Source organism: Hipposideros armiger, unplaced genomic scaffold (genome assembly GCF_001890085.2).
Source record: "Hipposideros armiger isolate ML-2016 unplaced genomic scaffold, ASM189008v1 scaffold_12, whole genome shotgun sequence".
NCBI lineage: Eukaryota > Metazoa > Chordata > Mammalia > Chiroptera > Hipposideridae > Hipposideros > Hipposideros armiger.
Genome location: NW_017731362.1, coordinates 1235963 through 1260027, shown reverse-complemented (window position 1 = coordinate 1260027; position 24065 = coordinate 1235963). Strand labels below are relative to the sequence as shown.

At 39.7% G+C, this 24065-nt stretch overlaps 1 protein-coding gene across 1 annotated transcript in view; it reads left to right on the top strand.

Moving 5' to 3' along the window:
• Positions 1-24065, top strand: part of FBN1 (fibrillin 1) — a 212923-nt gene that overhangs the window by 165572 nt on the left and 23286 nt on the right. Inside the window, exons 42-51 of the mRNA XM_019664564.1 lie at positions 2882-3004; positions 6738-6863; positions 8862-8978; positions 13493-13621; positions 14229-14348; positions 16755-16880; positions 20893-21042; positions 21419-21484; positions 21756-21872; positions 23757-23876. Of these exons, the coding sequence (XP_019520109.1) occupies positions 2882-3004; positions 6738-6863; positions 8862-8978; positions 13493-13621; positions 14229-14348; positions 16755-16880; positions 20893-21042; positions 21419-21484; positions 21756-21872; positions 23757-23876 (1194 nt within the window). The remainder of the gene's footprint in view (positions 1-2881; positions 3005-6737; positions 6864-8861; positions 8979-13492; positions 13622-14228; positions 14349-16754; positions 16881-20892; positions 21043-21418; positions 21485-21755; positions 21873-23756; positions 23877-24065) is intronic.

Below are 24065 nucleotides of genomic sequence, written 5' to 3'. Positions count from 1 at the left end.
CGATAGTGAAGGGCACTATGAGGACCAGCATGAAATTTCATGCAAAAAAATTCACTGACTCCCAGTGGAAAAAGTAGGATTTACATTCCCCAGCCCCCCCCCCCCCAAACACAATGTATTAGATTTCCCAGCCGATAGGAAAAAAGCCTTGAGCTCCTGGGTGTGGCAGGTAGATGGCTTTTGTTTCACATTGCTTGAAAGTGAGCATGACTGGTGGGCAGTCATCTTGAGTTGAATCTCAAAACCAGCGTTCTCTTCCAAATGGAGCCTTTGCTACTCCCAAGTGAAAACAAGGTTAATGCAAATATTCCAAACGCATGAGAGAATTCCAAATGGCAAGAACAGCAAATTCGATTTTATATGAAGAATGTTGGCATGCATGCGCAGGGTGCTTTTTTTCATTTTCAAATTACCTCCCCTTGCCATGTGTATGTACTGTGATTCTGCACATTCCTTACAGCACTTCATATTTTTCCTACATCTGGGGAAGATAGTATTCTTTTACATTTTAGTAAAAGGGACATTACTGGTTATTAAATATACCATGTGCCCTAGGATCGCTGGAGTAATTTTCTATTTAATATTTAAACTTGGGGCCTCTAGCAGAGTTTTTGTTCATGTTAGAAAGGGTTATTGCCCCTTAGAGCATGGATTAGAGCACATATGTCAACATTTGAATGTTCAAAAATCTTTTTCTCCCAAACTGGGGAAATTATAGACCATGAGTAAAGTTATAGTCCCAAGCACATGCTTGTTAAATTCTCCTCACTAGGCTTTGGGTTACTACAGCCAAGTCAGCGCATGTCCTCTACTCTGCCTGCTGGGGGGGGGGGAGCGGGAGTGGGGTGACAGCCTTTCAGAGCCTTCCTAAAGAGATAGGCATTTCAGGCCTTGGCCTGGCCTTGTGCTATGGGGGGCCATCAAGGATCAGGAGTCTGCGGAGGAGGCACGATGCCAGAGAGGAGAGGAAGCCCACAGCAGATGACCTTACGGTGCTAGGATTGGCTGCCTTCCTCATGGCCACCGTCTTCCACCTAACATACAGGCCTCAGGATGACTGCCACCTTCTTGTGGCATCTCCCCTTCTCTTCCATTCAGAGATCCCTTTGGTGGGGACTTTACCCAGGTTCCTCTTTGGTACTTCTATTTGCTGAAGCAGCAGCCCTTGGCCAGGACCCATAGGCGATGCCACCCACGACCCCCAAGCCAACCTAGACCTTGCTGCGCACCTGAGACTGGGAAGCTGCAGCTGTGCCAGTGGAAGGCGCTTTGCTGTCAGGGCAGCAGGCAGTGGAGGTTGACATTGCAGAGCGCTCCAGCTTTCGGTTTCCCTTTCACAGGAAATCCATCTTTGGGGGTGAGCGTTTAATCCCGGGTCAGCCGCTTCCCAGCGCAGTCTTAGCTCTCAGATTCAGAAAATGAAGGTTGATTTAGTACATGCCTCAGCAACACTGAGGCTGGAATGAATGTTCCAGAAGTGATTTAGAGGGGCATCCATGCGGCTGCTCTCCCCAAGTGTGCGTGCAATCAGATGTCAGGAGTCTGATGTGTTACAGAAATACTTGTCTGGGATACCATTTGGCTTCGCCAAGGACACAAGCTACTCTCCGTGTTTCCGTACACCCTTAAGCGAGAGCAGGGCGGACTCGGTGGGTGACGTGGTGCTTGGTGCTGAGCCCCCTAGAACCTGAGGCAAGCACGCTTCTGCGCTTGTATCTGCTATACAAGAGGCACACCCCACCCCACATTAGACAGAAAGCTCCCACTGACAGGAGTCCTGAGATTTTCCCCACCACAGAGCACAAGCCTGAGAGGCATAGGATGATGCGTTTGCCGCCCCCTTGTGGGAACTTCTGTAGCTGAGCCAACTTCTGTTGTAAACCCTAGTGCTGGTGCTGAGGGCTGACTCCCACCTGTGTTACAGGCTATTCCCTTCACTAGACTTCTACAGAATTAGATTATTTCACTGGAGCAGGGGAAGGGAGCAGGTATTTTGCCCCATGGTATAGCCTGGACTGTATAGTAACTTTTGTGATGCCACGAATTTGAATTATATTTTAATTACCTTTACTACGGAATTTGAACTACATAATTATATTTACATAAATTTAAACTAAGTATTATATATATATACATGTATATATAACACTTAGTTTATATATATAGAATGTATATAGAATACACACACACACACACACACACACAACCCCCTGAGCATAGTCAAAGCTTTGAAACACACTATATCCATTTTATTCTTTTCTTTGATAATGCAAATTGATTGTTTTCAGTTTTACGTGCAACCTCTCATGTTAAGTTTTCCTGATTTGCCCACCAAGTGGCAATAATTTAAGCAGGGGCCTCTAAGCCCTGCGGCTCTGTGGACCGGGAGCACCAGCATCACCCGGTAGCTTACCAGAAATGCAGAACCTCAGGCCATTCCCCAGACATGCTCAGTCAGAGGCTGCCTCTCAGCAAGAGCCCAGGTAGTTCATATGCACACTAAGGTTTGAGATGCTCTGCTGTCCAGATCGTTCAGCCTTCCACACAAATGGATGGAGTCATAAAACTAGGTCTTTAAGCAAATACAACACTTCCCAGGACATTACTCTATGCCCATGTTAAGTCGTGACCATCACAGTTGAATTTTATGACTTTTTTTAAAGACGTGAGCATCGTTAGAGTCTCTATGTAGTCATAAATAAAATACTCATATTTATGAAAAACATTAATAAAGTAGAAAATTAGAAAATGACTTTTCAGTGTTCCTTTGTTCAATAGAACCAATTAAAATGAGAATGTATAAGTTTATTTTATGTGAGAGGCTTTTTCGACTTGACACTGGATTCTGTTCTCCTCCAATAAAATTCTCTTCTGCTTGTAGATATTGATGAGTGTCAGAATGGTCCGGTGTGCCAGCGCAACGCCGAATGCATCAACACTGCTGGCAGCTTCCGCTGTGACTGCAAGCCTGGCTACCGCTTCACTTCCACGGGCCAGTGCAATGGTAAGTAGCTCACTATTGGCTGGATGTGCCCACCCAGTGGGTTATCGCCATCAAGCTTCAGACACCTGGATTCCTTTTGAGATGGTCAGGTTGAAGAATGCAGACAAAATTTAGACTGCTGAGTTCTAGGAACTAAACCAAGAAAAAAAAATTACTGCCATGTCTAAATCCTTAGCTTTTTCCTCTTGTTTTCTAAACAAGAAATAAATCATGTATATCCATAGATTTCTTATTTACCTCTCTGCTCTCTTGTCGCAAACACCCACATCCACAAGTACACACACACACACACACACACACACACACACACACACACACACTTCCCTAACCAATATTCTGGACCAAATACTTTTTTTTATTTTTTCATGTAATTCCCCTTTGGCAGGTGAGGTTGTCACCATCCCAGCCACACACCCCAAATCTAGACAGTGACACTCTCCTGAGCTGTGCCACATTAACCGGCAAAAAACAAACAAAAAACCCCAGCAACATCACCTTTCCTCCTAACCTTCTTACAGATGAAAGATCATTCACTGAGGGCAGCAAACATTAACAGTCTTTTATTCGCTGTAAGTCACCTACAGTAAAATGAGACACTGTTCTCTAGAGGTTAGACTTTTTGTTTGTTCATTTTTGTCAGGGATGTGGTAGAAGTACGGAGGACGAGTATGCTGCCAACTTAAATTGATGGTAAAGTTATTAAGTACCTGATGGTACCTTGTTGCCAGTTAATAAAATGAAAATACTGGTGTTTCAGCCTAGAAGCAAAATAATACCTCTGAATAATTTTCATGTAAGTTTTAAAGTCATTATAAGTCATTATATATTTAGCAAAAAGGTCAGGAAGAATGTTATTTTGCCCATGGATCATTTCACAGGGAGTTTCCCGGATATTTTATGCATTTGTGAATGAAACAACACAAGCGAACGTGGTCAGATTTTCCTTGGGTTTCCTCGCCTAGCAGTGATTAAGTGGTAGGAAGTGCACTGCTCTCTGTAGGGTATTTTGCATTGTTCTATGGGACCTTGGTGGGAAGAGGGTGTAATAGCAGAACAAAAACTCACTTTGAGAATCAAGACTTGTTTTGTCGAGTTTAAAGGAACATGTGCAAGTGTTTAGCATTTTGTCAACAGAGCTGTTGTTATCCATGTATTAAAGAAAAAAAAAAAGACAGGAAAAGTGGGGACGACTCTGATATGAGCCACAATACTCTAGTGAAACTTGGCATTGACACCACTTCCCTGCATTTTGCTCTTAATTTATATTTCTTTGAAACTGGGTGAAATAATTCCAAACAAAATAAAGAATTGCTGATAATATAGAACATGTCATTTCACACCATTTCACATTCAGGCAAGAAGTTATTTATACATCAAGACAGCATGTCCAGCCAGGGCCTGCTGGGACTTAAGTCCTGTCATATTTTCTTGTAGAACATTAATTTAAATAAAACTCATCAGCATTAACCAGCGATAATGGCTGTGAGTGATGTTTGTAGTCAAAACTCAATTTCCCTCATTCATTGAAATCCTCAGAAGAAAGGGAACATACCTGAGTTTTGCAACTATTCGTCCTCTAGGGTTGAAGACTCCACTCTAGAAATATCTTCATTTACACCTTACTTTGAAAAATCTTTTAAAATGTCTTTAAATGCTATTGTTTACATGGAATGTCTCAGACATATTGCAAAATATTGCTGTCTTCCTGTGTCTAAGATGAAGAACTAAAATTTTCTTTGCATCGTAAGGTTGTTATTTTAATTCATAAATGTGCATCATTTCCAACCCCAAATCACAGCTAGCTGTAATGCCCGCACTGCTGCTGAGAGATCTGAGAGAATAATTACCTAAGCCCAGGATGCTGGTCTGACCTTAGGAGCCGTGTAGTTAGAGCAAATGCAGCCCCCTTCTGAAATCCCTCACCCAGCTGAAGACAAGAGATGGGTTCCTCCCAACCATTTCCTCATGGTCTCGTCTCTCTCCACTGACTGTGTGGGGTACTTTCCTCAACACTCTGTTTAAACCTCCTAGCTCAGCCTCAGACATAATCTTCAAATCCTGATGCTTACAGAAACCTAGTTTTCGCTTCTCAAGACAAAGTGAACTTCACAATGAAATTCTCTAGAATTGTAACTTTCCATTTCACCAATAAAACCTCAAAGTACTACATAGTTCATTTTCTTAAAACTATCACAAAATAAGCAATGTAGGAAAGAAAAAATCCTAACTGGGGCTCCATTCCTAAGAAGATCCTTAATGCTCTGTATTTCAGAGGCAAAAGGGACCTGGTCCCTTGCATGCTCTCAGATCCAGTACTACCTGAGGGCACCCAAGGTTTGGACAACTATGAAAGACCCTGAAACATCCTTCCTCAAAATTAACTTCCATCACAGGGCTTGGCAATGGAAATCAATTTCCTTTGCCGATCCCAGGGAACAGTTGCTCATTTTGAATCCATTTTCTCCCATGGGAATAATCATAATTTGCTAACTAGCATTTCTGCGTAGGCTAGCCGTAGCTCGCAAGCTGCTGTATCCCAGTCTTCCCTCTTAATGATATACTCAACCGCACTTGAGATTTTTAAACAGTGTGGTGATTCATCACAACTCTCACTGTTCTGTATATTTGAAAGAATTGGTTGTAAAAATGGCAACCTGAGCACATGAAATGGAAGGAATATCTTCTCTCCTGATATGGGCACACCGCTCTGTGTAGCAGAAAGTGCCCATTCCCAGTTGCTGTCTTGTCAGTAGGCAAACAGCAAGCAAACAACATGATTGGATTATTGAGCTGAAGGCAGGGTGCTGCGGTGCTCTCCAGCATCTATGCCCAAGGTGGCAGTCTGCTGTTTGCTTTCTTTTGTGACAATAGGAAAATCAAGATGAATCGGTGCTTTTAAAATTACATTTTCCCTACACAGAAAATCTTGAGAGGTTTTAAAACTTAAATTAGAGACATAAGTAGGCATGTAATTGTGTCATTTGTGGATTCATGCAATAAATTCTGCCCCACAGATCATCAGATTTCAGGAGAGAAAAAAGATTCAGTTGATGATAAACATAATTTAGAACTTAAAGACTAGCAGAAGTAAGATGGCAGAGCTGGCCTTTGAATAAATATGAATAACAAGAAAGAAATACTAGATGTCAAATGCTAAAAGGAGCCATGTACACACATGAAGATGTGGTTAAGATAAAACAAAAGGTTATAGGAGTAAGACAAAACAATGAGGTAAAACTTGAACAGGGACAATGTGGGTTGTCCATCAAGAAAACCTATGTCAGCAGTGGGATTTGTTTGAGTTTGATATAAATTTCCAAAGGAAGCTGAGAAATGTCAGTGATTTGAAGCATCAAATCTTGACTAGATAAAATACTTCAATTCCACAGTCTATGATGCTGCTTTTAGACAAATAATCAAAATGGGCCATTTCCCAGCTTGGATTTTTCTTCCCTGTTCTACTTCTAAGTTTTGTCATCTTTCAGAACACTTTTGGATACTGCCCCTGTTTTTCTTTTTTTCATGTATTATTAACGTACTCTGGATATGCCCAGTAAATGAGAGTAAGTTTTAACCAATTTGAGGCAAAAGGAAATATGATGCCAGCGTCTGTTTTTTTGGCTTAGTTTAGAGCTAGGATTAATTCTGAGAGTAATACTTAGAAGTAAGTTATTCAATTCAATTTGTCTTCTAATATTCCACTTAAGGTACTTAAGATGCTTTTTATCTACAGATCGCAATGAATGTCAAGAAATTCCCAACATATGCAGCCACGGACAGTGTATTGACACAGTCGGAAGCTTTTATTGCATTTGCCACACTGGTTTTAAAACAAATGCTGATCAAACCATGTGTTTGGGTGAGTATGTAATTATCATTTCATTTTGTCTTCATAGCCTACTGAAAAATTCATTTGCATCTCAATGTGTATGAAATTTAATACCAAACCCTTCAGTAGTCATTTTGCTATTTCCAAAATAAAAATCCAAGCAGACATGTAGCGTTAACATCCTTTGGTATTTAATCTTTGGCAATCTGAACACGATAAACCTCTTCCTTGATATTCATTTGGCTGTCAGTTCAGAAAAACTTTGGACTAAAGGATAAACTTAGAAAGATATCTAGATAAAAAATTGCTTTTTATTAAAGTTAACAGCCTATTATTCTTTCATAATATTTTTGTGTGTTTACCTTATTAGAACAGAGTGCAGCTTTTGAGTGTGTGAGTAGGAGCATTTTTTTGAGATGGGTCTTAGTTTGTACCCGATCCTCAAAGGCAAATTTACAGATCTTACAAAGACAAAAAAAAAAAAGAAAAAAAAAGTAAAGAAACATTTTTCTAGAGGAAAAGAGCTCAAGATTTCAAATCTCTTTCTTGGTTTTAGTACTGAATCAGGATCTTGATTTAGAATAAACTTCAAACATGTAATCATTTTCTCCCTTTACCTCCTTTCTTTTTCTACTTTTTCAACCTCCATTAAGTCTTTTGGGGACTTGATGAACACGAATCAGTTTCACAGCTGGACAAAGAACAATCAATAGAGTAATGTTTAAAGTGCTTGTGTTTGGCTGTCCTTGGATTTACCCATTCGGGAACATTCTCATAAAGTTTTGACTTCAGAGCAGATAACAAATTTTAAATTAAAGGAGTATAATGGGCCCTGCTCATCACTGGGGAAGTAACCCCTGCATATTAATGTGATGCTGTTCACATTTCTTTCTCCCTCTTTCATCTGAATTATCTACACCTCCCTACCAAAGAACTAGCCCTACCAAAGCTTGGCTACAAATGAACTGAGGCAGAAGCTCTTGATTGCTGGCGGGGTGACTCATCTGATGCACTCTTCCACCACAGACACTCACATTGGGGTCACTCTGGGGTCAGCAATAGCTTCCTGGTTTAGGTTCACAGATAATTCATCTTCATGTCCAGAACGTGAAAGGAAAGGAAATGCTCTGAACACTACATTTTATTACCTGAGGTGTTGCCTTCTGCTCCCTCTCCCCCATCCCTTTGTCCTTGCCCGCCTCCATCTGCTGTCATTTCCCAAACCAGCAGTATCAGCTTTCTTTCATTTTCATTTCTTATTTCGTCTTTATTATAATGTACACCTACTCTTTATAAAAAAGGATGTTGGCTGCTGTGGTGAGACGCAAAGACACGTTAAGATGCCGAGTAGCTCTACAACAATAGTGAGAAAAGTCATAGACCAATAAAAAGACAAACAGTAGTGCAGGCGTGCGTGAGGAGAGTCAGATGAAATGCCCTCACACTGGGGTAGGCGAGGGCAGTGAGAGCAGTCACCTTGGTCTTGGTGGGAGTGGTGCTGGGTTAGGGGCGGGCCAGGGAAAAGGACAAGATGTCCAAAATGTCAGGTGAGTTAGAAAGCTAATTTCTTGTGTTGCTGATTTCAGGGTAATATCAGGCGACTCACTGCGTTTTGGTAAACTGGAGTGAGAATCATAAAGGCTGAAGTTTGCCAAAGGTGGCAGCAAATCAAGACCCAGATGCGCTCAGAATTTTCCATTTGCAAGTGAAAATATTTGAGAAAAGTGGCAAGGGTGGAGAATTCTAGAAGTAAATAGAATAAAATAATTCTTGTCCAGTTCCCATGTCCTTAGCTTGCCTCCTTTCACGTGCCAACCAAGGAAATGATTTACTCCCTAGGTTAAGAAGCTTGCCTTTTGCTGGTTTCTCATAGGGAGCTGCTACTTCTGGAACTAGTAGCAACATCAAGAAGCTCTTAGCCTGTGTATGATACTTGGTGAACCCCAAATTGCCCTTTAACCCCAGGTACCCATGCAACCTCTTCTTCTGTTAATAATTATGTTTTTCTATGTCCTTTGCTCCTACTAGACATAAATGAATGTGAAAGAGATGCCTGTGGGAACGGAACTTGCAGAAACACAATTGGTTCCTTCAACTGCCGCTGCAATCATGGCTTCATCCTGTCTCACAACAATGACTGTATAGGTAAGTGTGCAAAATGGTCACCAAAGGAAGTCAGGTATATAGGTGTTCTTTGTAATAGGCATCATCTCCAATGTGCCGGCTATCTTTTTTTAAAGACTTTTATTAAAATGTAGCTACTATAAAATATTATATTAATTTCAGGTGTACACAATAGTTATTCAACACCCATATACCCGAGGAAGCAATTACCATGACAAGTCTAGCAACCATCCAACACTGTACCATGCTACTGTACTCCTGTGCCATACACCACATCCCTATGACCCATCCACCCCACACCTGGAAATTTGAGCATCCCACTCCCGCCTTTTTAATTTTTCAATTACAGTTGACATTCAGTATTATTTTATATTAATTTCAGGTGTACAGTATACTGATTAGACATTTATATAATTTAGGAAGTGATCTCCCTGATGAGTCTAGTACCTCCCTGGCACTATACAAAGTTATTACCATATTATTGACTATATTCCCTATGCTTTACTTTACATCCCTATGACTGTTTTGTAACTACCAATTTGTACTTCTTAATGCCTCCACCTTTTCCACCCTGCCCCCCAACCCACCTCCCATCTGTCACCCTGATAAATCTAGTACTCATCTGACATCAACACAGTTATTACAATATTATTGACTGTATTCCTTATGCTATACCCTACGTCCCCATGACTACTCTGTAGCAACCAATTTGTACTTCTTAATCCCTTCCCCTTTTTCACCCACCACTCACCCTCCTCCCAACTGGCAACCATCAAAATGTTCTCTGTATCTATGAGTTTGTTTCTGTTCTGTTTATTTTTGTTCTTTCGAGTCCACATATAAATAAAATCACATTGCATCTGTCTGACATACTCTACTCAGCACAATACCCTCCAGGTTCATCCATGCCACCACAGATGGCAAGAACCCATTCCCTTCCCTGGCCGAGCAATATTCTATTGTATATATGTACCACCTACTCTTTATCCATTCATCCGTTGATGGACACCCAGGCTGCCTCCACATCTTGGCCATGCAACAATAAATATATGTAAACAATGTAACAATGAATATATGGATGAACACATACCCTCTAAATAGCATTTTGGGTTTCTTCATATAAATACCCTGAAGTGGGATTACTGGGTCCTTCTTTGTCTATTATTATAGCTTTTGTTTTAAAGTCTACTGTGTCTGGTATCAGTATTGCTACCACAGCTTTGTTTGTTTGTTTCCATTTTCATGAAATATTTTTTTCCCATCTCTTTACAATCCGTGTGTGTATTTTGATCTGAAGTGAGTCTCTTGTAGGCAACATATGCAAGAGTCTTGTTTTCTTATCCATTCAGCCACCTGTTTTGATTGCAGCACTTAATCCATTTACATTGAAAGTAATTGCTGATATGTAGTTATTGCTATTTTATTATTATTCTTTTCTATCTTTTTTTTTTCCTCTTCAAGAAGAAGACTTGTAATTCTGGCTTGGTGCTGGTGAGCTCCTTTAGCTTTTTCTTGTCTGGGAAGCTCTTTATCTGTCCTTCAATTCTAAATGATAGCTTTGCTGGATAGAGTAATCTTGGTTGTAGGTCCTTTCTTTTCATCACTTTGACTGTTTCCTGCCAATTCCTTCTGGCCTGCAATGTTTCTGTTGAGAAATCAGCTGATAGTTTTATGGGAGCTCCCTTGTAGGTAACTAACTGCTTTTCTCTTGCTGCTTTTAAGATTCTTTCTTTGTCTTTAACCTCTGGCATTTTAATTATGATGTGTTTTGATGTGGGCCTCTGGGTTCATGTTGCTTGGGACTCTCTCTGCTTCCTGGGCTTGTATATTTATTTCCTTTATCCAGTTAGAGAAGGTTTCAGTCATTATTCTTCAAATACATTCTCGTTTCCTTGCTCTCTCTCTTGTTCTGCTAGTACCCCTACAATGTGAATGTTGTCCCAGAGGCCCCTTAAACTATCCTCATTTTTTTAATTCTTTTTCTTTCTGTTGTTCTAGTTGGGTGTTTTCTGCTACCTTATCTTCTAAATCACTGTTCGATCCTCTGCTTCATCTAATCTACTGTCAATTCCCTCTACTGTATTCTTCATTTCAGTTATTGTATTCTTTATTTCTGACTGGTTCTTCTTTTATGTTTTCTATCTCCATTTTTATGTTTCCTGTCTCTTTGTTGAAGTTCTCTCTGAGATCACTGAGCATCCTAATAACCAGTGTTTGGAACTCTGCACCTGGTAGATCTCTTGTCTCCATTTTGTTTAATTCTTTTTCTAGAGCTTTGTTCTGTTCTTTTATTTGGGACATGTTTCTTTGTCTCCCCATTTTGGCTGCCTCCCTGCATTTGTTTCTGTGTGTTAGGTAAGGCTGCTATGTCTCCTAGCCTTAGTAGAGTGGCCTTATGTAGTGTATGTGCTGTGGGGCTCAATGGTGCAATCTTCCTGGTCACCTGAGCTGGGTACTCCAGGTCTGTCCTTTGTGTGGGTTGTGTGTGCCCTCCTGTTGTAGCTGAGTCTTGGTTGCTGTTTGCACATCAGTGGGAGGGATTGATCCTTGGGCTGATTGGTTGTGAGGTCTGGCCATGACTACAGTGGAGGAGCTGTTGTGCAGGGGCTGACACAGAAGGATTCAGGATTCGTTTTAGCAGTGCTCTGGTGTCTACCCAGTGTGCCCTTTGGGTGTGTTGTCCCTGGAGGCCACTGGGTGATGCTCCAGCTGGGTCTGAAGCTGACCACTGGGTTTGTCATTCCTGGCACCTTCTGGGAGGACCCCACCATAGTCCAAGTTCAGCCACAGCCTGTGCCCTGTCTGGGGCCACCTGGCATGAGCCACAAAGCAATCTGAAGATGGCTACTTCCCATGCTTGACTTTGAGGTGCCTTGTGAGGCCAAGCTTTGAATCGAGTCCGGCTGTTGTTAGTACCAGGCTTAGAGCTGCTCAGCCAGAGGTGCGGGACATGTCAAAGCTAGATGCTGCTAGTTTGGGTTTTGTGAACTTTTGAGATTTTAGGAAAGTCCAAAGCATAATTTAAGGTCATTTATATGGAAAAGCCACTGGAAGTGGCTTGAGTAGGCCAGAAAGTTGGGTGGGGCAGGGTCTCGGGGAATCAACGAATCAGGGGGAATGAACAGTGTTAGCCAGGTTGGTGGGTATGGCAGCTGCCTGCATCTGCACACCGGGAGGGGCAAGGGCTCAACAAAGAAACAATAGCTTCCGCCAGCTCTTCCATCAGGAGAAAGCTGCCTCTCCAGCCCTTGTCCTAAAGCCAGACAATTCAGTCCCTCCCCGTACTTATGTCCCTGGGACCTTTTGAGCTGCTGCCCCAGTGCTGGAGCTCAAAGCAAGTAAGTCTGTCAACGAGTAAGTCCATCTGCAGTCCCTTTAGGAGGAACACCTGGGACTCCAGCCACACGTGTCTTACTCAGCCACAATCTCCATGGATTTTCACAGCCAGAAGTTATGGAAACTTCTCTCCGGCACTGAAACCCTGGGCTGGGGAGCCTGCTGTGGGTCTGGGACCCCTCATTCCTCTGGGAGATGGGGGGGGGACTTCCACAGCTGAGATATCCCTCCTGATTATTAATGGTCACACATGGATGTGGGACCAGCCTGTTTAGTGTCTCTGCCCCTCCTACCAACTCAAGTTGGCTTCTTAGTTGTAAGGCTTTGGTTCAGCTAGACTGCAGGTGACTCAGTGATGGTTGTTCTGTAGTTTAGTTGTAATTTTGATGTGGTCATGACAGGATGTAAGCACAATGTGTACCTAGTCTGCCTTCTTGACCGGATCTGTCACTGGCTATTTTTTCTTAATATATGCCATCTTATGCATGACAATTTGTTAAAAGACTTGTCAAATAGAAAGCACTGATTAAATGTCAAATATGCATTAGATGTAACTACATGCATTACTTTTTAAAATGTTCATTAGCAGCTATAATTTTTATGTCTACTATTTTGTGAATTAAATAAATTGAATTAATTACATTTTAAAATATACAAAAGTGATTCTTTGTATAGAAATTATATAATTCATGGATAATGTGGACTGAGTGATCTAGTCGTTTCTCTATAGCCTGTCTTAAAAGAGGTAAATTATTGAATCTATTAAAACCTGTGTGTAAAACACACTCCATTATTCATTAGTGAGGGTAATGAACCAAATTTTGTATTGTTCTTGCGACTAATTTTATATAATTCTAATTATGGGAGTACTTAATACCTTCAGCTGCATAGTGTATTAGTAATTCATTTTCACATTTAAAAATTAAATGCAAAGGAAGATTAAGGTAAACTCATATAAAACTCTAATATAAATTATCAATCTCTGATTAATAGAACTGTGTAGTATGTTAGGTTTTGATAGGTACTTAAAGCCAGGTCTATTATTACAAACTAGATTTTCATTGGAATTTCTTATACTTGGCTGAGCCAGTGACGGCTGCTGAAATTCAGAACAAGTATTTTTCCCTTTAAAAGTTTTGATCATTGCTGGGATTATGACATTTTCTTTGGAATATAGGAAAGGATATTTTTTTTGGCAGATGTTGATGAATGTGCAACTGGAAATGGAAACCTTTGCAGAAATGGCCAATGCATCAATACCGTGGGGTCCTTCCAGTGTCAGTGCAATGAAGGCTATGAGGTGGCTCCAGATGGGAGAACCTGTGTGGGTGAGTACTGCCTCAAAGACCCTCAAAGAATGCCGCAAAGACCACTCAGAGAATTGTGCAGGCTCTATCACAGTCTTTCCTTCTGGAAGACTGGATGAAAAAAAAAGAGTTCTATTACAGTAATTCTGCAAAACACACACACACACACACACACACCACTTTTCCCCCTTATCTTTTAAAATTAAATTGTTGTATTCACAGAGAACAGTTAAACTGTTAAATTTAAGAGATAAGCAATTAAATTATTCTATAAACAATTGTAATTCCCTTTCTTATATTTTCTTCAAAATAAATTTGTAGTAAGCTCTTATATAATTTTTTTGGCTGCTCTCAAAGATCTTCATGCCCATTGATTTTTCACATGCTACGCTTTTTTGGAAATATTTAATTTGTAGTAGGCCAAATAAAATACGGTCACTATATTGCACGCTTCTGAAAGCTTGCTTACTTTTATTGAGTCATTAATTTTACTCCATGGTAGAGTTTTGTGGGCTTTAATCAGTTTTGTGTATTTCTTTGATTTTATTCCAGTTTCTTTGAATTTTAATTGCTTGATGGGAATCATGCCAGTGGAAACCTCTTTCTTCATTTTCTCTTTTCTTTGCAGACATCAACGAATGTGCTCTAGAACCCGGAAAATGTGCACCAGGCACCTGTCAGAACTTGGATGGGTCTTACAGATGCATTTGTCCACCAGGATACAGTCTACAAAATGACAAGTGTGAAGGTAGGCGGGCTGCAATATTTGAAAAAAAACAGTGTTGGTTTCTGCACTGGCATTATCAAAGTCAAAGTTTTCGTGATGGTGTCTTCATTTTGGAATTCTTTATCAAAAACAAATCCAAGGGCAGAGGGCATGATTATGGCCTCATACTTAGATGGCAAGACAAGAACATCTAATTCTCACGCTAATCCCCGATGAAGTCAATGTGCTCTGTGCAAATGGGAGGTCATAGGACCCTGACTCTTTGTCAGTGTGCTTTTATGCAGCTTGTAAAAATCCTGGATTGCATGTCTTTAGGTGCCTATAGGTTGCAACTAAAAATAGCTTCCTGATTCCAGTTACAATCTTTAAGTGACCACATTCGAGGTTGGATGCATGTGGCTATATAATTTGTCTATGTTGTTTTGACCTCTACAAAGGTGGAAATATATTACTACAAATATATTCTCAGAAAATGTTATAGTACTGCCTCCCTTAATACAGATGTCATTGCAGTAAATGAAGGACATTAATTGCCAGAACTTCATAAGTAACTTGGGTTGAAACGATTCTTAAGAACTCACCTAGTCCATGCTCCCACCTTTAAACAGGACTGCATCTAATCCATAGTTAGTAATAATTTTATCCACTTCTAATGTCATCAATGATAAATTTTATTATATATCCAGTTTAAATCACAGTCAAACGATAATATTCTAAATGAAAACACATAATAAAAATTAGGCCTAAATGCAAATTATTAAACATGTTATTTTACTTTTATTAAAGATCAGCTTTATTCACTCCATGATTAGTGCTAAATGGTTTTAGCATGAACAGGATGGGAATGTATAGAAAGAAAAACAACTTCCTGGATAGTTAATAAATGTGCCTGTACTACAATCTTTGTCCCTACTCTTAGGAAGTCAATATCTAAAGGTTAATTTTTACAGTAAGAGAAAGAATCTAACAACAACAAAAATAGCAACCAAAAAGAAATGTTTGAGCATTTTTACAAAAGTTGGCTTTTCTTTTAAGAGAAGGTTGGATGTTACAGTGGAGAGAGTGTGCAAATGGAGTAACTCAATCATCATCAGCAGTTCGATTTGTTAATAAACCACAGGAAACATGATGTAATTATAAATGCAATGTAATGGCATGAAGTAATGAAGAGGCTGGTTTTTCATTGTACAGGAAGATAATCACTTTGCCTTTTGCCTTGCACACTTCTAGACTATCTATCATGGGGTATTTACAATGTTAAGTGAAGATAAAGAAGTTTGTTTTCTAACTTCCCTTTATTTGGACCTTGTGGGAATAAAGTTGTGTAATGCAAATTTTGGTGTGGGTAGAACTCTTTGCACAAACATGAAAATAAAGAGCCCCAAGATACAAAAGATATGTGTTTTATTTAAAAAAAAGTATTTCCATAAAAACAGCATGGCTCAGAGTAAAAAGTTACTGCTTTTTCACTACAAATTCCTGCTGAAAGTCAGGAAAAGATGGGTAAATCTGTGGAAAGAATGGCTGTACTTTTTCTATACGTAAGGTGATCATGTAATTTATTGACCAAACCAAAGACAATTTTGAGGAGGGTACCATCAATAATGAGGCCAGGTGAACATGCATAAGACTAGGACTTTCCCTGGTAAACTAGGGCATATGGTTACCCAAGCCATTCAAACTCTAATTTGGAACACCCTTAATCATTCTTTTACAGTAGCTGAAATGTGTATTACGATGCTAAAGGAAACGTGTCACAATTCTAAGTGTATCAGATCCCTGTTATCTGTATGATGAAAGAAAAACTATAGCATATATAAGGAAGATATTTTTGTGTCTTCAGAAAAATTAATCTGCAAATGAAAGTTTGAGCCTCTTCTTCTGTGATATTTTTAGTTCCAACTGCATAGAATTATTTTCATAAGTATTCGTGTCCTTGTAAACTTCATAGTTTTAGGGCTGTAGCATAAGGTATTGAGAACAGCAGTGTGGATGAGTGGAGGGAAAAAAAATTGGTTCAAAGGCCTAGAGTAACTCACTATCACCACACTTAAAGTTTCAAAGCCTTCTGTTCACTGTGCAATGGTGAAGTCAGACTGGAGTTTCTTGTTTCTTTCCTAGCTTAGGGTGAAGTGAAATTACTCCAACTTTCTAATCAGCCAAGCAACTCAGCCTGGGGGAGAGGTGTTTCTCATCGCATCCCTTAGGAGGCACCTGCAGATTCCATTTTTACAAGAACTGTCAAAGCTAATTTTTTAAACATCATAGCCTAAAAGTCTACCTATAGCATTATGATACAGGAAAATATCTTCATGACTGGGAGAGTTTTAAAAGTCAGATGCACTTTGTACTTCCACATTTTGCATTTGGTATCTGATGGTGTCCCCTTTGTGTTTTGACTTTGTTTGCTGCGTATCATTCTTTTAGATATTGATGAGTGTGTTGAAGAGCCAGAAATCTGCGCCTTGGGTACGTGCAGTAACACTGAAGGTAGCTTCAAATGCCTGTGTCCAGATGGGTTCTCCTTGTCCTCCACGGGAAGAAGGTGCCAAGGTAAGTGCTTTTGAAGGCTTTAGACTTTCCTCACTCTGTTTATTTGTTGTGGTTTTATTTTTAAAACATGACAAAGCTTTTATTCTTTGTGAAAGAAAAGATGGAGAGTTTTTATTCATCCAGAGGTCTAATGGTTCCCATATGTCAGAGAGTTCATTTTGACTTTTAAGATTAAAAACTCATCCATCAAGTAATGGTTGCTTGTACAACTGTCCTGGCACTTAAACCTGTCTCTCCCACTACGAACACAGCTGCTGATACGTCCGTCACTGGGGGAGCGGCCATGAGCCACTGAATATGGCAAAGCCGGGNGTGGAGTGCAGCCACAGAGGCTTTCCTCTGAATAGGTAACCTGGATACACACGCACCCAAACCTGGACCTCCAGACAGAAAAATGCAGATTCGCCGTGTGCTCCAGAGATATAGTGCCCATCCTTACATCACATGTTTTCTAAGAAAACATAAAAATAAATTTGAACTGACCAGAATTCTTGCTGGGCCTTAGTTTATATTCAGGAATAAAGTGCACTTAAAAAAAGACAAAAAACAATCAAAAGGGATTGCATAACACAGTGTATTGTATCCCAGAAAACTGTTTACATTTACTAAACAATGCAACTGTGTGTGTCTATCTACTTTCACAAGCTAGTTTAATGAATTCAGGACCAGAAAAACCCCCACAAAGCCACACATATTTCTCCCCTCCCCAGTGCTTTTTTTGTTGTTTGTTGTTGTTTTGTGCAGTTTTTTTCTTGCTCATTTTATTGTTGTTGTTGTTTTGCTTCCATATTACCAGACTAGAGGCAATGGATATCATTTAAGTTTCCAGAAATTGGGTCTGAAGTGTCAGCCCTGCCATTTTTAGCTTAGGGCAAGTCATTTACTCTTTTGGAAGCTCAATTTTCTCATTTTAAACAATGCTAATACCTATCCAACCAATTTTACTGAATATGTGACAAAGCTTTGTTAGTTTCTGAGTCCTTCATAGACTCTTGTTATACTAATTGATTAAATGTTCACTTTACAAAGTTCCTTTAGATACATAGTATTTAAAAGTGAGAAAGGGGAGAGTTGAGAATTCACTGATTGGTTTGATCTTATAGGTAGCTATCAGAGGCCCACATGGATTTTGGGGTGGTGGGTGGGGTGGTGCTTGATACAAGCAGATACACTGTATGGTGCAGACCAGTCAGATAAATTCTAATTCTTGCTGTTTTGTTTTGTTTTGTAAGGGTGAGAACCATGTCTTTTTATTTATTTTTTAATTATTTTTTTCAGTTACAGTTGACATTCAATATTATTTGATATTAGTTTCAGGTGTACGGCATACTGGTTAGACATTTGTAGAATTTATGCAGGGATTCCCCCAATGGGTCTAGTACCCACCTGGCACTATACTTACTCTCGTTTTTCGTGTGCCTTTAGCTTGGCCTGAGTTTGGAAAGAAAGCAATGAGAAACCAGGTGTGAATCTGCCCATGTGGCAGACCAGAGGAAACTCATAGGCTATGAATTCAATTTGCACTGGCCTGTCACAGAGCAAGCTAATGCTGCAGGAAGCTGCAGGAAGACTCGGCCCAGCTGTGAGCAGCCCTTCCACATGCTCAGCTCCAAGAGGCAGAGCCAGAATTGAGGAATGCAAGCAGGGAAAGTAGCTGTTGTAGTTCTGATGAAATTTCAAAGGTTATGAAGTACTGTTTGCAGATGGACTGGTAAACAGACATCCCAGCGAGCCCTAGTTAAAGTATGTGGGCAAGCACAGCTCTCTTTGTCAATGCAAGACGTCTTTGATTGATAAACCCATTCTAGATAATCACCACAAGCAAGTGGAAATCTATCACAGAGCACAACTTTTTCTGGAGCCAAGGAATTAAGAGCTGGATTTTTTCTAATAAGGTGACAAATTAGGAGGGGCTTCTAATGCCCATGAAATGAGAAAAATTCCACAGAATTACAGATAATGTTTCTGAAGGAGCAAACGTGATAGATCCTGTCACCTGAAGGTTACAGATGTAAATGAGCCACTCCCAATTATGAAGTGTAGTGAAGGGAATTGGTCACTTAGGCTCACCCTAAACTTCATGTATTCGAGCCTCTCTGTAATGTCTAGATTGTGTTTTCAGGGGGTGGGGTGGTGGAGTGGTGTTGGGGAGACAGGGCTGTGATAAAACAGAGAGAATGAGAAGTTTAATAGGCCAGTAATATAGCACACATGTGTCTAGGTTTCTAGGAACATTACAAGCTGGAACGCAAAGGAAAGAATTAAGTTTTAATATATTTTTGAACATTTTTGTGAGTCATCACTAAATTATATCTTAAGACACTTTGGGCATAAATAGTAAAATAAACTAAAAAGTAAAAAAAAATAAACTAAAAAGTTAAAAAAATATAAAATAAATAGGACCAATAAACACAAAACTTTGTATGTGACAATAAACTTGAAGAATAAAGTAAATCAAAAACCATCCTTCAGGAAACTACAATTTGTTAAATCTTGAAGCTGCTCAGCAAAGCAGACATTTGGATGGCAGACATACAACAGGAGGACTGGCTTTTATTTATTGCTCTTGACCTTCCGAAGAGAAGTTGAGTGAAGGGTGCCTGTGAGATGTGGAAGTGGAGTAGAAGCTAGGAAGATAATTTATCTGGAAAAGTTGCTTGAAGAAGTTGAACAAGATCATTGGGGAAGCCAACTGAATTTGACTCACCAGAGCCTGGTAAATCAGATAGATAGATAGATAGATAGATAGATAGATAGATAGATAGATAGATAGATAGATAGAAAGAAACTTTTACTTTAATTTATGAAAATTTTCCTATGATTTTTGGCAACTCAGCAATTCTTACATTCTCTCCTTTCTCATGAAATAAAAGCTGGTGAAATTGTCTTTACAGAAATGCGTAGGTGGCTATAATAATCTCCTACTTGAGATTGAAAAACAGTGGCAGGAGGGAGCAGACCCGATCAGAAATAAAGAAAGGGAAATTGTGCAAAATGGATGTGAAAGCATTTCCTTAAAACCTGCAGATTCTCAGCTCTGTGTAACTCGAGAGGAGTTTGCAAGGCTTTGGAAGTCAAGTTTGAGGGAAAACACACTCCAGGCGCTTGGATGAGCTCACTTTTTAGAGTCACCCAATTTACTCTATAAGAAATGGAAAAGTCTGTTGCCAAAATTATGTCAAGCAATGTTGGAGAATTTTTTAGGAACTAGATCCCATGTTCCATATTGGAGTCACCAAGAAATAATCAGTATTAAAGAAATATGTTCTTTGAAAGAAAGATTATTCTCCCTCTCATCCACTCATCTCCCTGCCCTCCTCTTTACCTTCCATCTCTCAGTTGAGCTAAACAAGCTTCTGTTTGTGTGTGTGTGTGTGTGCATAAAATCTGCAGAAAGCCCCACATGCATTTTGTAGACAGCAACTGCACAAGTAGCTGCTTCAGTGAATGGCCATTGTGTTGTATTCTTGCCATTTCCACAAAATTGCCACACCTTTACTTGCTCTGTGCCTGGAATCTGAGGTTTTATTTGGGTTCCAGGGCTTAAAGGACACAGAATAAACAGCATAGTGTGATATCACAGTAAGTACTAGAACTGGGAGGTCTACCTTAACCTAGTGTACCCACTAAATGTTATCCAAAACATGTGTAAGCTGAACTATCAGTGAAGAGATCTTATGAATGATTCCATCTCTGAATGTCCCCATCCTCAAGTCACTGATGATGTCAGTTTTGAAATGTAACACTGTTCGTTTTTATTATTCACACCAGGTTATTTTGGAACATTGGCTAAGGTGAAAGCCACATAGATTTCTTCATCAGATCTCACTACAAAAGCTCCCTATGACTTTAAAGATCTCAGCTCAGTTATTACGATAGTCACTGAAGGATTATTACTGTAGTAGTGAGAGGAGGACACATTTAAGAGAATGGATTGTTGTTTCTTATTCACTATTATGCAATAATGATTTATTAAGACAGAACTGAAGGGTCTCTTGAATTTATGCTGCAGATTTGCGAATGAGCTACTGTTACGCGAAGTTTGAAGGAGGAAAGTGTTCATCACCCAAATCCAGAAATCACTCCAAACAGGAATGCTGCTGTGCCTTGAAGGGAGAAGGTTGGGGCGATCCCTGCGAGCTGTGCCCCACTGAACCCGATGGTATGTCTACCATCTGCATTTCTCTTTGGGCCATTCAAAGTACACACAGGCCATGAAATATGTAAGACTGAAGGCCTTCAAGAAAATAAGACAATGTCACTTCATTGTAAGTCTAACCAAAATATTCCTTAAAATTATTTTACCTTGGGAACCAGGTAGTTATTTGCTTCTGAATTACGTTATGAATCAGAGCTGCCCAAGTGGTAAGCATACCAGCTCTGGGAACCCTGTTACCTGTCTCTGGTTTCTGGGCTTGTCTCATTCATTTTCCAACATGTGCAGTGTGTGGCAATTTGACCCCCACACCGCACTTGGGGAGGAGCCTGTAGTTATTGCCACTGGCCTATCTATTAACGAGTGTGCCTCCTCATCACAGAGGCCTTCCGCCAGATCTGTCCCTACGGAAGTGGGATCATTGTGGGACCTGATGATTCAGCAGTTGGTGAGTGGCCTGTGCTGGATTCTCAGCATTTCTTTATATTCTCAACCAGCCTTTTCCTTGCCCTCTTTCAGTTGTTCTTATGTCTCTATATCTACCTTGAAAAATTAAGCTCTACTTTCTGTCTTTTCATTTAGATACCAATTGTATTATTATATCGTACTTGTAATATTGTAATAGATATTACATTGATTAGACACTGAAATGATCATAATTTACCTCGGTGTTTTAAAGAACACCTTGTTATTTACCATGTTTTCCTCCTTTGCTTAAGATATGGATGAATGCAAAGAACCTGATGTCTGTAAACATGGGCAGTGTATCAACACGGATGGCTCCTATCGCTGCGAGTGTCCCTTTGGTTACATTCTGTCAGGGAATGAATGTGTGGGTGAGTAATAAGTTGGTTTCTTCTATTGGGATTTTAAACGTAAGAAATTAAGCTATACAGCATGGACATGAGGAAGGATATGTACCAAGGTGGGGCAGAAATACGTTTTGTCCGTTCGTTCATATATCATTCGTCTAGCAATACTAGCTGAGTCCCCACTGTGCACCAGGCACTGTGCTAGGGAACGTGGCTGCAGCAGTGAGCCAAGCCAACATCGTCCTTCTTTGCATGGACCTTACAGTCTAATGCAGAACACAGACACTGGACACCTTTGAAGAGATAGTGAAAAGGACAATATTATAATGAAAGTCTTGTGAACTATAAGTGGAAATTTTAATGGTCGTAATCTCTTTCTCTCAATATGTAAAGTACAAAAGTTATCCAGATTTTATTACACGTAGTAATAAAATGCTATGTACCCAGTTTAATTCCTCATGTTTTAACTTCCTTATTAAAATTTCAAAGACTGGCTTTTCTGGCTGACCTTTGATCTCTTAATTACACTAATTCCAAATTGAATCCAAGTATTATGCCTATTTATCTAAGAAATCCAAACCTGAATTAATAATGGTATAAATGCTATGGATTTGCCTGTGTACATTAGAAAGGGTTTTTTCCATACAAGGAATCAGGGCATGAAGATTTCAGCTGAAGTGATGGCTGTGGGACCTTAAGCAAGCTCTTTAACCTTTCTAGGTCTTAGACTAATATTATGCAGATGGTCTAAATTATTTCTAAGTACCTTGGAAGCTCTAAAAATCAGTGTTATTAAAATTTTTATTAACTTGGAGGAGAGATAATATTCTTGACAGTGAAATGCAATTTCATAGCAGAACAAAAGCTAAGTAGTCAATGAGTTCTCTTTGAAATCTCCATGTGGTGCTACTACGTACATGAGAAGTGAGCCGCCTCACCCAGGCTCTCTCTATCATATTCTCTTGTTTTCACTTTCTGACTTCAGAACACAACATAAGACAGAACCCTTGGTGATAGTCCATTACTTTTCTGTGCTCTACATAGCTAAAATACAATGTGATTTCTCAATTTTTTTTCCTTAAGGAAGATAGTCTCCCCAAGAGATATTTCAGAATGAGGATTCTAGGTAGATGGAGACATAGATACATTTTTTTAGACCTCCTTGGTAAGACTTGTTCTCTCTCCACTTTTATTTAGAGAGATCGTACCCTAAACATATTTCTTTCTAGCCTTTCTTCTGCCTAATGTAAACCATCTGGTTTCAACAGAATCAACAAAATCTACTTGATTCTTGATTTTATCCAGTGTATTAATTTTGCTTAACCTCTGGTCTCTTATTTTGCGTAAGTTTAGTCTTCTACTTTATATCTGGCAAAAATCCATCATGTTTAAGGCTTCTTGGAGAGTGATGTAATGTAAGGCCAAACTGGAGATGTATTTCTAGTTTTAAATAAGTGAAAACTTTTGACTTGTGAAAGAAACATTGTTTTAACCCTTTGAGCATCTATTCCCCGTAGAAGATTTACTTCTTCACAATGTGGGAAGCTGGAGAAACTCATGGAGAAGAGCACTAGAAGGGCTAAAAGCCCTGGTTTTGTGACTGTCACTGTCACTGCCACTGCCACTACCACTCAGCAAGTCAAATGTCACAACTACAAACTGGTGGTAACAAGACACATGCATTCCTTTCTTGCAAGAACAGAATGAGAATAAAACAAGATATTACAGATCAAAGTACTCTGATAGAATGAAAGGTATTGGGTTGTCGGAAAAGTCATGACACATTTTTGCAATGAAAAACATAGAAAAAATACGTCATGACTTTTCTGACAACCCAATGTTATCTGAGCTCCAAGCCCATTTTCTCCCAATTCATTGTGTTTTGAATATACTCCTGCTCACTTGCAGATACTGATGAATGTTCTGTGGGCAATCCTTGTGGAAACGGAACCTGTAAGAATGTGATTGGAGGTTTTGAATGCACCTGTGAGGAAGGATTTGAGCCTGGTCCAATGATGACTTGTGAAGGTAAGGCCCTTAAACACAGAATAGTTGCTTATATGTTCTGATCCTGGGGACAACCATTGGTTGATTACAGTTCTTACTATTAAGTATCACTCAGGGTATGTAGAAAAAAGAACATCTGGGCCTGATGGGCCATTCCATTATTTCTCCTCTGTGTGGCCTCCTCTCTGCAGGGAGTATCTGAAAAAGATG